Source organism: Lichenostomus cassidix, chromosome 3 (genome assembly GCF_008360975.1).
Source record: "Lichenostomus cassidix isolate B80296 chromosome 3, HeHo_3.0, whole genome shotgun sequence".
Taxonomy (NCBI): Eukaryota; Metazoa; Chordata; class Aves; order Passeriformes; family Meliphagidae; genus Lichenostomus; species Lichenostomus cassidix.
Genome location: NC_139483.1, coordinates 94,821,323 through 94,837,185, shown reverse-complemented (window position 1 = coordinate 94,837,185; position 15,863 = coordinate 94,821,323). Strand labels below are relative to the sequence as shown.

Here is a 15,863-nt window from a genome sequence, read left to right as displayed (position 1 = left end):
AAAAAAACTGCTTCATCTAATGAAGCAGATATATCACCCCTTGACTGACATCTTCAGATAGAAGCATTTTAAAATGTTTGTTCAAAACCTTTGTTTGTAGAAGTTAAGAATGTTTAGCTTTTACAGTCAGGCTGTCAGGAGGCTTGATATAGAATTTGACTGATCCTCTGTATTTCCATCCAAAATAATCTAGTATCTCATGTAATTGCACTGTAAACGAGAATTATTTGTGATCAAAATTTTACCTGAGAATAACTTTACCATAATCAACCTTCTGCTCCATCAATTATGAGTTGTTCTTGGGTTATATTTACTTCAATACCAAGTCAGTGACTGTTTTTAAAATGAGGTTTGATAGAGAAAGTTCATTGAAATTTGCCTCTCAGAAAATATATCTCCACACATCAAAATCTTTAGCCCAGTGAATCTCTTCTGAGGTGATTGGAATTCTTGCAATTCTCTAATGCTGAATTTTTGTATGCAACAAATTTGTCTCAAACATGTCTGTGGATTCCTGAGCTAACTGGAATTCAGCTGAACAAGACTGAGGAAAGCATAAGCATCTCTTTAAAAGGCTTGCTATAGACTTTCTAATAATGAAAATTATGACAAGCTGAAATTCAGTATCATGGGCTTTTTCAGGACTAGAATTAACTGTGGTGCATTTCTGAAATCTGTGAAGGTTACCTCTTTACTAAGAGATTAACTCCCTGTTAACATCTATATATGGCTGAAAAAATTAATTGTTATGTGGTAGCAATTTTATATTTGCAAAAAATATGTAGGACTGACAGTTACAAAGAGCAATGAAGAAAAGCAAGCAGTGTTGTGTTACACGGTTGGCCTTCTCTTAAAAAAAACCCAAACAAGTAAAACCCTTCTCCAAAAATCAACACTTTACCCCATCCTTCGCTGCTATAGTATTTTGAATGTGAGAGAAATCTGTGAGAACAGGTTGGTTATAAAACAGATAGCTTTGGTAGGGGTAAGCAGTAAATATATTTTCCATTTGGTTATCACCATGTACAAGGAGTGTTTGTAGGCTAATGAGCTGTTGGTGAAATAATGATTTCTTTCTGTGAATATCCTGTTTATAAGGGATTGTTCCATGCATAATATATCACAACTCTAAAAACCATGATTTGTATTTTAATGCTTTTTGATCAGAATTTAAAGAGACACCTTTCTGAGATATTAATAAAAGGATCTCTTTTTTCCCTAGAAAACAGATATAGAACAGCCTCAAGCAAAAAAACCAGGTCTTGCCACAACAAAAAAGGGCATGTTAAAACAAATGAAAAAAAACCAAACAAAACCAACCCAGAACATTTATATGCAGATACACAGAGATTATGTAAATGACAAGTTGTTGTCTTTATTGTTCATTAAGATGAAAGGTTGTCCATTTTTGGAACCTCTTAGCCACCTGATGTCTTATCACCTAACATGCTGTTTGGTTCAAGCAGGAAGTGACTAAGCAAGGAAGCATTTGGTGTTAAGGAAACTTCCCTGTCTGACAACCCAGGAGCCACTGTGGCAGTCACACTCCCATGGCCAGAGACTTAGGGCAGCTCCAGTGGGCCAACAGGTCCTTGCTTGACTCCCTGCATGCCCCACACTCACACAGGCACACCAGGCTTCCCATAGCAGAGTCTCAGTCCTCTTGATCCTTAAAGTCATTTAATCATGGTGCAACAGCAAAGCAGCAGCTTGGACTGGTGCCTCTGATGAGGGACCCTGAACAAAGAAAAGCCTGGGGTTTTATACCCTCCCAGTCTGTGCAGCAAAAGTCTGGGGTCTTCCTTCTGAGTCCTCAGCTCCTGCTGTGTTCCTGAGTGTCTGGTCACCTGGCTGGTGACACAGGTCCCTGTGCCTTTTGTTGAGCAAACAGTCAGCGCCTCTTGCCAGCCTCGTGCCTCATTTCACTCCACCATGCAGAGCTTAATCTACAGCTGGCACTGCAGCGGCACACCAAGCTGCCTCCACTGTGTGTTTTCTCAACACTAGTAAACTTATATCATCTGTAGGGATTGCTGAGGGGAAATCATCTTTAGAAAATATACATGTTGCTGTAGATATATAAGTAAAATAATATACTTCTGTGTGTGTATATGCATTGTTATAACTCATTAAATCAAGAGCCTAGGATTAAAGTAATATAAATGTCAGTGTGTTTGAATTGTTTTCTCTTTTTGTCAAAAACGTGATGGTGTTCAAGTTGAATAACATCATCGTTAACTAAAAGTAAGATCTGGTCCACTGTATCTGTATCAGGTAATAGAAGTAAGGAGGTATTCATTATACTGGTACATAACTGGTCTTCCTGCTTTTACAATACATTTCAATTTCATCCCTTTTTTGCATTGGTACATATCATAGGCAATTTTAATAGCAAGAGGTAAACCAAATGTTACTCTTTCTGGACTTTTCATGTTTATGAAAAGGTTTGTCTAAAATTCAGGTATAATATAGACGACAAACTGAAAACATATGTGTCTTTAAAATTTTGCATAGGCCAAAACTTTTTCTTCTCTATGTTTATCAAAACTTCAAAGTCTTATTTGATTCCTGTTCTGTATCTGCCTGTGATTTACAAGTCACATTGTTTCATTAAAATTAGCCTGAAGAATTTTAGAGTCCCCAGTACGTTCAGAGTTTCTTGCTAATAAAATTATGCTGTGTTCATTCTCTGAATTATATGGTCAGCTTGGGATAAGAAACATTTGCTAACTGTTATTTACTGTACGGTTCAGTGGGTTTGTTTGGGTTCATTTCAGTTTGGGGTTTTGTTTTTTTCTTTCAATGTTTTTTTGCTAACTTTTTTCCTCCTTACAGTATTTAGTTTGCCTGTATTTACATTAAGACAAGTTTCTCCTGTCCTTTTGATCACTCCCTTTATTATTGTTTTGAGGACATTACCTTCTGGGGTGAAACTAATCTTATGCTCACTGCATCATTACCTTTCGCAATTAAGTTAGCTACTCTTTGCCATTTATAATCATTAGCTGGACCCAAGAGAAGCCCAAACAATCCACAAGGTGTGGGTAGAGTCTGTTGAGAAGATGACAGTTAATATTTCTGTGTACAGATTTGAGGTCAGATGTCGACAAATTGCTAGCACTCTTCCTCAGGTAAATGCAGTATGTTTGGCATATCAGATGAGAGCAACAAAATGAAATGGAGATATTAAAACCTAGATATTTTTCTGGTTTTCATGTTTTTGCAATAGAGGTGTGGTTTTGGTAATTTTAATGCAAATTATTAATTAGATTCCGTCTAGATTTCTTGTCCCTTCTGGATTATTTAGCAGAATTCATGTGGTTTTGGTTCAGAACAACAGAAAATATCTGTCAGTGGCATTCCAGGCCAGGCAGAATATATTTTTAACGAAGATTTCACAGGCTATATGGATAAAAGTGATGTATCCAAATACAAAAGGATGTTAGGAATAAGCGTAAGATGCTTTCTTGGCAAGATAACTGCTGTTTTTCAAGGCAGGAAATACCTCGTGGAATTCAGTGGAGAATTTTTTAGAGTGCCCCATTATTATTGCAACTAGAGTAAACATAGATTAATTATAGGAGGGCAGAAAACTGTCTGAAGAAAAATAAAAGGGAAATTACTGTATAAGAATGAGAATAGAACCCAGCTCTTGGAGTTGGAATCAATTTTATTTAATGGTCTCCTTAACAATAGAATAGAAGTAGGAGTGAAACAATGAAAATTATTGCTGACAGAACTTGGAATGCATCATCATTATATAGGAATAACAATATACTTCAGAGGATGAACTTGATGTTTAGTTTAATTTTTGTAGTATAAAGCATAAAACTTGTGTTTAAAGAATAAAAATATTTTCTTCCTGTAATGTAGAAATTCAGCACTTAAAAATATGTGGATTCTGTTACTTAGCTATTCTGAGAATAGCTCTGAGCTGCCAATATGATGAGGCTATTTGAAAAGGCAAATAGTTTTAAGATGGTTCAGGAGTCAGGAACAGTTATGAAAGGACTATATGGCATGGTTGCCTGCAGTTGGAGGAATTGAACTCAATTTACAATCATCATCTACATTTCTGTTTCTGTCAATAACAAGTCAGAAAAACACTCATGCTTTTTCAATGGTAATCTCAAAAGTAGTCTGCTTGGGTTTGTCTGCTTAATGTAGCCCTTAGCATATCCTTCTCCCAAGTATTTTCCTGTTCTGTTCTTGGTCACAAGCAAGCTTTGTGTATCCATACATCTTCTGTCAAGGAGTCCATTGGGTAAAGAATGACTTTCTTTTGTTTCCAGTTGAATCTTCTGCAGGCTTCCCTCAGTAGTCCATAGCTCTTTTTTTGGAAGAGAGCATGAGCAATTGGTTCACTGTCTCCATGCTGCTTGTGGTTTGTCTGGATAATTTCTGTACCCTTTAACATTTAATATATGTTGGCTTTTGGATTTTTTTGAATGATAGTGCCTCTCTTTTCCTCTTTCCAAGTCAGACCTTATGTAATCAAATTTTGAAGCAGGAAAATCAACTTCAGTCCTTGATATTTTGACAAAAATGTGTTGGAGTAATTGATATTTTTACATGAGTACGCAAAAATTAGTCCTTCTGAGGACTGATATCTAGGATATCCTAGGATAGATTTTTTTCCATATTTAGGTACTTTGCTTTTGTAAAACCCCTTCTGTCATTGAGGATAACATAAACAGTTCTATTCTGATCATGTTACATTATTTAATTTTCTGAAGATTTTTTTCTTATTTCAAAGTGTTGCTCTCGTGCAATTGTAGTTTTATATCATACTGCCCTTTTATTATTGTTCTTGTGTCACCAGATTTAGGCTTTGTTCCAGCTAAGCATTTAGGAACAGTTTGAACTCCATCCATACTCATATAATCATTTTACACTGTTCAAGATTTCATTTTCTCCAGACTTCTTTTCTGAAATCAGTGTGATCCTTGCACATTGCAAGAGCAATTCCTAATTTCATTGCCTAAAAGTAGACATTCAGTCTTACTCTATTCCTTTCTTTTTTCCTTAATGTAAGCCACATTTTGTGTTTATAAAGTAATACCATGAATTGTTTACCTTCAGTATCCAGTGAGGCCCACACCTGCATGTCTTCATCTTTTTGGCAGCACAGATCCTAATCTTCGTGCAAGAATAATGTTTAAAATACACCTACATCATGCTTTCCTTTCCTTTTGTAGTCAGCTTTTCTGCCTTTGAAGAAGTGGAGGAAAAAGTTCAAGATAAAAAGAGCACTTGCTTACGTGTCCATATATTTAAGTATGAAATTACAGCTAAGGTTTTTTTGAACTTCCATTTGTGATTCTGAGCTACCAGCTTTGTTTCCTTTATTTCTTGGGTTTCTGGGAAGGAAACTTGCAGAATTCCTTCTGTTACATAAGGATTCTCTCCTTTATCTTTAAATTGTCCTTTAAATCCATGCAGTTGCTTTCAGGTTCATAGATGACACGGAAAAGAAGATTGAATTTATTAAGGACTTGATCTTTTTATAGTAGTTTGCTTTGTAAAAGTTGAAATTAGAAGACTTAAGTATATGTATATATGTCTGGAATGCTGGAGAAAGTATTGTCTATTGCTGACAAAGACCCTCTGCCCTGAATCATATTTTGAATATGTGATGCTTTCCATCTCAAGAGCAGATTTTGGAAATACCTGATAAGACATTCTTGCTTTGTCAATACTGTCTTACTGTCAGTGTTAACATTTGCCTCTCTCCTCCTAGTCTGAACTTTAAATGGTCAAGTCTGATTACTAAAGAATCTTAGTTTGATTTTTGAAAGTACTTACACAAGCTATGAATATTCTCTTGTGCCTGGAATCTAGTATGTATCAAAAATAAAAAGTGAATTTTATTATCCTGTGTCCAGTGTCATGTGCAGTTTTTTTATTTCCATCAATAACCTGCAAGCTGTAGAAAGACTTTCAGATGGTAGTTGTTCTAGAGGAGGAATGGTGTTAGAGGAGTAGGTTTGGCCCCAGTGTTACATTATTCATTAACACACAAGCAATACATGATCTTGCATGCTGGGAATTCCACATTCTTTAAAAAAAAATAATTCTAGTTGTCATTTCTTGATTTTAATTATATTGCTAGAGAAGTGTGATATTCTTGGTGGAGTTGTAATAAAAATTTAGCAAAATACATATATGAACATTTATACAATATACTAATAGATTTAAGCGGTCTTGTATGGACAGCATATTTTTCTGTTGATGTCAGTTAAAGTTTATGTAAACAGTTTGTATGTTTTAGCCTTTTTTACCCATCAAAGCATAGTATTTCTGCTGAGAAATCTACTCTTGAATAGAATATTTTTTTTTCATTAGGATCCAACAAGATCCAGTGCAGTAATCTGCTTTTGTGAAAAACCTCATAATGAGACATTTTGAAATATGAAAGCTGTGTGAAAGATGACCAGATAGGTCTGCTGTTCATGTAGCTGCTTTAAATTTGTGAATATTTTATATCAGATTAAATTCAATTATTTTGGTTTTCCCCCCTCTCTTTAGGTGTTAGATAGTTTCAGTTAGTGATTGGAAGTAAAAGTTATTTGCAGTGTCAGCAGCTTCAATTTCCCCCATGTTCACATGGAATTGGGGGATAACTTGCTATATGACTTCAAAGAGAAAGATTATTACTTTGGACCTTCTTTTCATTAACTGTGGAAATGCAGAGCTGCCTGCTTAATGACATGCAAGCCTAGTTTTGGAACTGAAACCTTTATATCTCACAGATTGTAGATTTGTTATCTATTATCTGCTGTTGTTTTAACAGGCATGTATGTGATGTATGTGATGACATGGGCACCTGGGCCTTGATTTCTTTATTTTTAAAAGCTGCTATACATTTATGAAAAAGAGTCTTTGACACCGTAATTTTGTTACTACAGATAAAATTTGGCATTTTGACATGGGAAAAATCTTGTAAGACTTTTAATGAAGCTAAGTGTGTGTGTGTGTGTGTTTGTGTGTGTGGCTGCTACAAATCTGTGCAGTGTGCCCATATTGTCTATCTACTGTTTCAACAATGATCTGAAATTGTTTCAGTTTATAGAATAGTATAGTATTTCTAATATTTTTGAATACATTACACTGCATAAGCCTTTGTAAAAATTAGTGATAGAAAATCAGCTCTGGCTTTTTTTGTTTGGTTGTTTTTTGGGGCTTTTTTTTTTACTTTTTGGGTTTTTTTACTTTTTTTTTTTCTTTTCAGTCTTTGGATTTAGTAGTCTGTTGCACTTGGAGCAATGGGCTATTGAGCAGCTTTGTCTTCATTGTAACTAATTTCATTGTAGTGTTACATTTAGAAACATTGCCAGCTTTGTTTCATTATTTTAGCTCTCTAGTTCTGCAGCCTTGGAAGGGAAAGGACAATTAAAATTTACTTCGGGCAGATGGAGTCCACACCACAATTGTACCCAGATTGCCACAGCCAACGATACCACTGTCCGAGGGTGGGACACACGAAGCATGAGGTAAGGAGAGCTTGCAGTCATGTTCTCTAGAAAAGACAGTCTCCTTTGGAGATAGATTTTTGCATTGCTCCTAGTTTTTTTTTTTTTTTTTTTTATGATAAGAAATGTGGCAAACCTATAGTTTATAAAAAGAATAGAAAGACTTGTATAGCTGATATAGTTACAATCTAGCAAAGAGTTTTCTTTAGTATTCCCCCTCAGCTTCAATTCTAACTTGTGTATTGAGTTTTACTGAACTGTGTACTAGTCTCATGAGGATTTGTTCAATACATACATGGATTACCTGAATGAAGCTGTTTTGTAATTCAGCCTGAAAATTATTTAACAGTCCTGACTATGCTATGAACTGTCTTCATAGCATTTAAAGGTGACTTTTAATTTTAGAAGGCAATTCAAAGATCAAGTTCACTCTTCTCTTCTGATTTTAACAAAGCATTCTTTACTATATTAAAGGTTGTATCATACTACTTAAAAGAAATCACTGAATCTATCAAAATCATAACCAAATAAAACCTTTGAATATACTTAATAAGGTTCTTTCCCCCTACTTAGTTGTGATTTTGATAAGCAAAGGAGTGATGTTGTGCACATCTGTTGCCATGACTACTAAAGCCTCTGCAAGCTTTTTTAAAATACACTTTATCCCCTTAGCACATAGTAATTTATCACTAAACCGAGAAGACTGATGTCTTGTAATAACTTTTGGTGCCTTAAAGGGCGATGACTTTAAATTTAGTTCAGTTCTTCATGCCAGCTCAGAGTTGTAGCAATAAATCCCTTGTTTTCTAGTCGTGTGTTTTTGCCAAAAAGATTTATTAAATTAAGAAAAGCAAAAATACAACAATTAAAAGTCACTTCCTGTATGCTTATCATCGGTTTTGAAAGTCCTTTTCTTTGCCTTGCAAAATGATATGTAAAAATCTGACTTTATGTGGATGTGCATAATTAGAGTTATAAACACTCTTTTAAATTAAGTGTACAAGAGCGGAAAGAGAGGACAAAGGAGAGGGGTTTTATTAATTTGCTTTTTTTGTAATGTTTTTGTAATCCTCCGATTTCTAACATACAGTGTGCAGATCTTAAAACTAAAGCCTGTGTTTTTAAGATTAAATATCGTGAAGTCTACTTCATGCTCTGTCTCATTAGAAGAAGCATCTTTATCTTGCATTAAAGGAATTTTCTGACTAACTTCTATGAAAACTAGATAATCTGGATATTAACAAGATCCTCAGTGGAAGGGGTAGCTTCATTAAAACAAAAAAACCCCACAATTCTAATTACTTTAAGTGAAGCTCAGAGTGGATAGTCCTTAAACCAGTTTGATTACTAGGCTATGCCAAAGAGCTGTTTGCAGTATGACAAAGAGCTCTTTGGAGTATGATCAAAAAGTATGTGCAAGAGTAAATCTCATCTTCAATTCCACTGTAATATGTCTATTATGTGAATATTTCACAATAATTAGTTAGGCTAGAAGTAGGAGTTTAAAGTCAGGGTAATATAAACAGTGGCAGTATAAGAAGTGTAAAATGAGGGGCAATGGAGGAATCAAGAGCAGGAAACTGTTCTACCAGCAAAGAGAAGAGAGGTAGTAGAGGTAGCTAGAGTAGCTATTCCTGCAGAGTGTGGTTATGATAGCTGCAAGACAGAAAGAGTACATTCTTTTGGACATAGCAAACTAAGAAGGGAGGAAAAAAAAAAATGAGATTGGCAGGAAGAGTCCTAGACTTGACTAGGAAGCAGTCTTAATCACGGAAGAGATTGTGAAGCAGGGAAGACAGACACTAGGATTTAGAGAGAGAATTTTATCAGGAGAATTCAGACTCCAATGCTAAATTCTAAATAATATCTAAGAAGAATAATATGAGAAGGTGGAGCCAATAGCTGGAGGAATGTTCATGTGGTCTGGCATTAATCTTAGGATGTAAGTGGGAAGTATAGTGTGTATATAATTGCCATAGGTAGGGTAGGATGAAATGTGAAGAAAAGAGTATTCATATTTGGGGAGGAAAGGGATCAAGTGGTCAGAATAATAGTTAAGTTGGGATAAAGGCTTTCACGGTGAATAGTACTGAATATGCAGTCGACAGTGGTACTTTTAAGCCCTTACACACATCTTTATGAGCAGTGCAAGAAAAAAGCAAAAGGTGTTTTACTGCAGCAAGCATGCTTGAGACTTAAAATTTTTGCCATACACATATTCTAAGAAATTAAGTGGAAGTTTGAATTCAACTTCCAGAATATCCAGTAGGATGATGTCCTTAACCCCACAAATTCTTAAACTCTGAAAAGAGTGTTGATGCTAGATACCGAAGTAATTTCACTTGTGACTGCCAGAACTGTCAGGATAGGGCTTAGTATAGGCCTGATACACTTTGAAGCTCTCCTTATGGGGCTATTTGGTTTGGATTAGTAATTAGGTATTAACAGCAAGACCCTGTCTGATCTTGACAGAAGACCATAAGAATATGAAGTTTTCACACAAAATAGGAAGTTTTGGTTGGTATGTTTACTGAAGAAAAACCTTTTTCATTTAAAGAAAAAGCGCATGAAGTGTTGAAAAGTTCTAGTGAAGATTGTACGAGACAGTGAAGTCTAAGCAGAATTTTTTAGATTATCTATTTGTGGCTTTGAGAAAACTGGTAATACAGTAGTAGACACAAAAAAACCCCAGACAAACCCCATGTTTAAAAGGTGAGGTAGGGAAACAAAGTGATGGCACATGATGTTTTGAGTATACATGCTAGGTTGTTAGCAGCACTGCAGATGTTTTCTGAAGTGGTCCAGGATGGGCATGTGTCTGGCTGAATAGCTTAAGGGCCATGGGTAAATTAGTGATAAATGCAAGAGCTCAAGAAGGTAAATTGAATACAGAGAAGTAATAAAAAGCTGTTGCTGATATCTGTTGCAATCTTTGCATCTCAGCTTTTCCTACAGGGAGAAGTAGATGTCGTAAATAGGGAATTAGTTTAACTGCTTGGGTGGAGAAGTTCTTATCTGAAACTGTTGTTGTTTAGTAGCAGACATGTATAACAGTTGTTAGAGAGCTGTTGTAGAATCACCTGGAACTACTCTTTCATTTTAAATCCAGATGATCCTAATGGAAACAAACATGGAAAGAGCAAAGCTTCAAAACAAGCTGTGAAATCTATACAATTCACTGTTGTTAACAGCTGGGAATTCCCTAAACTCTGCACTAGCAATGGGAACTTGAGGTCTGTGGGTGCTAAAGGGATTATGCAAGTTTCCAGGGAAACAGATTCCTGTAGGTGGAGTGCAGTTAGCTTTTTATAGAGCATTTAATTTTTTTAATGTTTTACAGGCAGATATATTGTATAGAAAATGCACACGGACAGCTGGTACGAGACCTGGACTTTAATCCCAATAAACAGTATTACCTGGCTAGCTGTGGAGATGACTGCAAGGTGAAATTCTGGGACACAAGAAATGTCACTGAACCAGTGAAGACACTAGAGGAGCATTCCCACTGGTAGAACAAATTATCTGCATGCTGTTTTGCGGGTGGATGGCTTATGTAATTTATTCAGCTAATTATTTTACCGTTTAGGAACAATGCAAACTAACTATGTTTGTGCTATTGTGAATAATCATTTTTTGCACAGAGGAAAAGTTCCAACATGTCAATGTTCCTTGTGTGTAATTGTAAATTAAGAGTTTAGACAATGTTAGTGTAATTGGCACAAAACTGCTGTTAACATTGTTGGGAGATGGGGTACACCTTTGAGAAGCACAGCACACAACTTGGCCCACGGGGCCCAGCTGGGACGCAGGTGTGCCTTCCCAAATGGATCCTGATGTGCTGCACCTGATGTGCAGTAAAGCAGCTGCCATCCATCCTTCTGTTGCCAAATGGTTCAGTAATGCTGCTCCACTTTTTTTCTATGCTCTTCATAGTCCTTAAGTCAGAATATGCAAGTGAGTAATTTTTTTCTCTGAGATAACAGTTAGAGCCTGTATCTACTGCACTGGCCTGTGACTGGAGTAAGGAGAGAATCTTGTCTGATGTCTGCCAATTCCAGTGCTTAAGAAAAGATGAATTATTCATATTTTATAAAATTGGGGTTGGAGTAATTCTTGCAAAATAAATTCAGACCCTAAAGCTACTTTAAGGGGAATGAAGATGTGAATGAACAGAAACATAATTTATACTTTTTTCCTTCAGAATATTCAAAGAAAAAGAATAAAACAAGAACCCTAAGATGTTTGGTATTAACTTGATATGTAAAATCTAAAAATTGAAGAGAAATATAATCCTACGTTTGTGTTAGGATCTGTTGTAAACTTCATTGTAAGAATGTTGTGAGATTTTTGTTTAACAGGCTATTTTTAATCCATATTTTGCTTTAGGGAAATTTTTATATTTAGGACTTAAATATTTATCTGACTTACCCAACAACGAATTGTCATATACCCTCAAGGAATAATACTGTTGAATGGTGTGGTTTGTTATTTTTAGTTTTTTTAAACTTATTTGTTGAATTTTAAAAACGCCTCAGAAAACAGACGACATGGAAGCTTAAAAGCCAAATGAAGATGGCAAAAAAACAGTCTTTGGAATGAGGCATGTTACTTTTCTGCATATTTAAAACATTGAAAAGATCAATTTTTAGTGCTGCTCTTATAAAAAAAAAATGAACAGTGATGCACTACCTACCATGAATAATCTCTTGTTCTTTCTGGCTTTAACTTTTTCAGGGTCTGGAATGTCAGATACAATCATTCTCATGATCAGCTGATACTTACAGGAAGCAGTGATAGCAGAGTTATCCTGTCTAACATGGTATCAATTTCTTCTGAACCATTTGGGCATATGGTAGATGATGATGAACTCAGTGACCAAGAGGACCAGCATCAAGAAGAGAAGTATGAAGTTTCCTGAGTTTTATGCAGATGCTTATAATTTGTCTTTTCATTGTAATGATTTACATGCTATTTTTTTTGCTAACTAGGATTTTTGTATACAGGCCTTTCAGGTAAGTAGTTTGAATTCCCACTTTATTCTTCCTTATTTAGTCTTGGGTGGAATACACTCTTTAAATCTGATTGGCACGATCACTCCATTTTCACTGGTAGGTGAATTCACTGACAGGAATGGTGATGCTGAGGATCAGTCCTAAAGTCCACTGGATTGGTGAAAAGATTCACTTTAAGGGAGTTTTGGTTCAAATCAAGCATGTAGAATAATTTGGGTTAAGTGAGAATTTGAAAATATGCTTTTGTATTTTCTGTGTATGTGTTGTAAGCCTTAGGAGATGTTACCAGTCTAATGATGAGCTTCTGCACAAGCAGAAGAAAGGATGTATAAACACATTATTTTTTTTTTTTTAATTTTGCTCTTAATATGTCTGACTGCTCTGGAACCCAACAACTCATCAGACCTAGTTTAAGCAAACCAGAACCTTGGTTTCAACACTCTTGGTAGGGAATAATGTATGCAATTGGCAAATGTTTGTAAACCCATCTGCATGACATGTGGAATCACATATTTTACTTGTGAATTTTGGAGGGATGGGGTTTAGTAAAGAAGAAACTGAAATGCTAAAGTAATACTTTTTGTACTCAATTTTCGTGTGCTTTCAACTTTTTCATTGTTCAGTATATGATGCTTGTTTTCCTTTTTATATATCTTTACAAGTGTATATATGTGTATATAGGGAGTTCTGTAGATTCTGTAATTCTGTTGGGCCAAGGCTTTCTAATTTTGTGACTAGCATTCGTGGTGATCTTCGACAAACTCTTCCTTTACAAAGTGAATCATAGAATTACAGAATTAATTAGGTTGGAAAAGACCTCTGAGATCAGAGGTCTTTTCCTATGACTGAGCATCACCATATCAACTAGGCCATGGCACTGACTGCCACATCCAGTCTTTCCTTGAACATCCCCAGGGATGGTGATTCTACCACCTCTCTGGGCAGCCCATTCCAATTTGTAATCACCCTTTCTGTGAAGAAATTTCTCTTGATGTCCAACCTAAACCTACCCTGGCATAGCTTGAGGCTGTGTCCTCTCCTGTCACTTGTTGCACTGGAGAAGACACCAACCCCCATCTGTCTACATTCTCCTTTCAGGCAGTTGTAGAGAGCAGTAAGGTCACCACAGAGCCTCCTTTTTTAAAGGCTAAACAACTCCAGCTCCCCCAGCCACTCCTTGTATGACTTACTCACTAGACCCTTCACCAGCTCCATTGCCCTTCTCTAGGCAGCTCTGCAAAGCTGTCTGCAGTGTCATAGGCAGATTAACTCCTGAATGATCATTTAAAGTAAAGGATAGTCAGATGTGATAAGGAACAAGGAAATTACAAGAAAGATCTCCTATTTGCTCAACTTTGTGTTTGCTAGATGTTTCAGCTAAAATTTTAAATAAAGTTTAGCTTACTTGTCTAGTTGAATTTCTAAGGTTGCCCTTGAACCTTAATTTTATTTATAAAGATGGAGTTTTGCTCCAAATAGTTTTAATGTTTTGGCTTCATTTAAAGGACCTGGAAACTATTCTTTTTTAATACTAAATAAGAAAGTTATTCCATATATAGAAATGGTTAATTTTAAATGGACAGCATTTCTTTAGAAGCTTTTCTCTAGGTGAAGTAAGTGCCTGACAAATTAAGGAGTATCAAAATTAAGTACCTAGAAATGTGCTCACATCAGCAGTATATACTTGCTTTCTAGAATGTAACTGAGTAACTGTTTTAAATATAGAATCAAAGAATGATTTGTGTTGGAAGGGGTCTTAAAGATCAACTACTTCCAGCTCCCTTGCCATGGGCAGGGTCATCTTTTGGTTCCTTATCTTTGGCTGGGGATTGCAATTTATTCTCTTCTGATTGGAAGATAAATAGCATTAGTGGAAATGAGGAAGAGACCACAATTTTTTTTTACATAGTGAGAATGCATTAAAAATAACATCACAATAACATCACAAGTAAATAGCATTTTGACAGACATTGTGTAGTAGGTTATCTGGAATTCTGAATTTTTGTGGATTGTAGACTGTGTAGGATGCCTCATTAAAATTGAGTCATTGTTTTAGAACAGGAATTTTTGAATCCAAAGTCATCCAATACAATACAACAAATATAATGCATCTTCCCTTATGTTATGGGATGGATGTAAACCACATCATGAATGACTTGTACAGTAATGATGTAGAGCCCTTGTCTGTTCCCAGAGGCTGCAAGAGTATAAATTCTGCATTTGCTTTTTACATATATGCTTTCCAGCTTCTCATCTGTTTTCTATAAAACCTGGGAAACCACATTAGATTTTGTAACCTTTGCTTGGTACTGTGAAAGTCTTCTTTTGGGCTCCCCCTTCCGCCTCCTTGTTATGAGTTGAGTCAGAAGGATGTTTGCAAGCTGCTCACCAGCCTTGAACTGTTGCCAAGTGAATGTCTTTTCTGAGTACACAAATGAAGTAGGGTATACCAGCTGTTGGGAATACTTCTCGTTAGTCAACCATTAGTGCCAAATATTCTGGCTCTGATACCCTCCTGGACACCTCTGTGAAGAGTCTGTTGCACTATTCTATGGATACTGTCTCTTTTTAGTAAAATTCAGGTTTTCACTGTATGGTTTGGTGGGGGAGGGGTGTGTTTGGTTTTTTTACTTTGTATATCCTAGATATTCAAGAAAGTGTTAATATTCTCATGAGGTTTATTTTGATCCTGTATAGGAGGACATCTGATTTGTTATTAACAGCACACATATATGAAAGAGAGAATGTCTTTTTCAGGTGTATCTTGAAATACACCAGGAAGAACATGTGTTTGTAGTAGTGACACTAGCCAGTCACCTTCAGACTGAGTACCAGATGTCTCTCAAAATTTGAAGTATCAAGTGGAAAGAAAATGCATTTTATTTGTCCTGAATACAATAAATTGTAAAAATACTCTCTGGATTAAATATAAAAATGATGAATACATGCCAGTTGTATCTTCAAAGGTTTGTTGCTTTTACTACTTAGTAAAGCCCCCATATTTTGAAAACATTGATTTGTAGTAGTGTTCCACACAATTAAGAGTCCTTCCTGAGATTGTTAAGACTTGTTAATTTTTAATATATTTCAGAGTAAATGTCATAATTTTTACTGTGTTTCTTGGTTGGAGACAAAAGCAAATAGTATGTCAGTTTAACCTTCCTTGTTCAACCGTGTAGAACTATGCATGAGTCTGCTCACTCAATTATTCTTGCCAAATTTGCTGCAATAGTTGGCTAGTTTTTAAGGTTCCCAACTGAAAATAATTATTTGGAGATAATTTTTTTTAAAATAAAAGAATTCAAGTTCACTGCATAACAAATAGACAAACTAAAAGTTGCTGTATTCCATTCTTACTAACAATTTCTTCTTAGTGGTT

The 15,863-nt window shown here is 35.7% G+C and overlaps 1 protein-coding gene across 3 annotated transcripts in view; it reads left to right on the top strand.

Annotated features, from left to right (window-relative positions):
• The window catches only part of EIPR1 (EARP complex and GARP complex interacting protein 1), a 74,469-nt gene that overhangs the window by 49,858 nt on the left and 8,748 nt on the right, over nt 1–15,863 (top strand). The window contains exons 6-9 of one of the 3 annotated variants that reach the window (XM_085056795.1): nt 7,357–7,493; nt 10,813–10,980; nt 12,207–12,374; nt 12,461–12,484. In XM_085056795.1, the coding sequence (XP_084912921.1) occupies nt 7,357–7,493; nt 10,813–10,980; nt 12,207–12,374; nt 12,461–12,484 (497 nt within the window). Of the gene's footprint in view, nt 1–3,005; nt 3,132–7,356; nt 7,494–10,812; nt 10,981–12,206; nt 12,375–12,460; nt 12,485–15,863 lie in introns of all 3 variants that reach the window. The other 2 variants (XM_085056797.1, XM_085056796.1) reach the window with 2 other exon arrangements.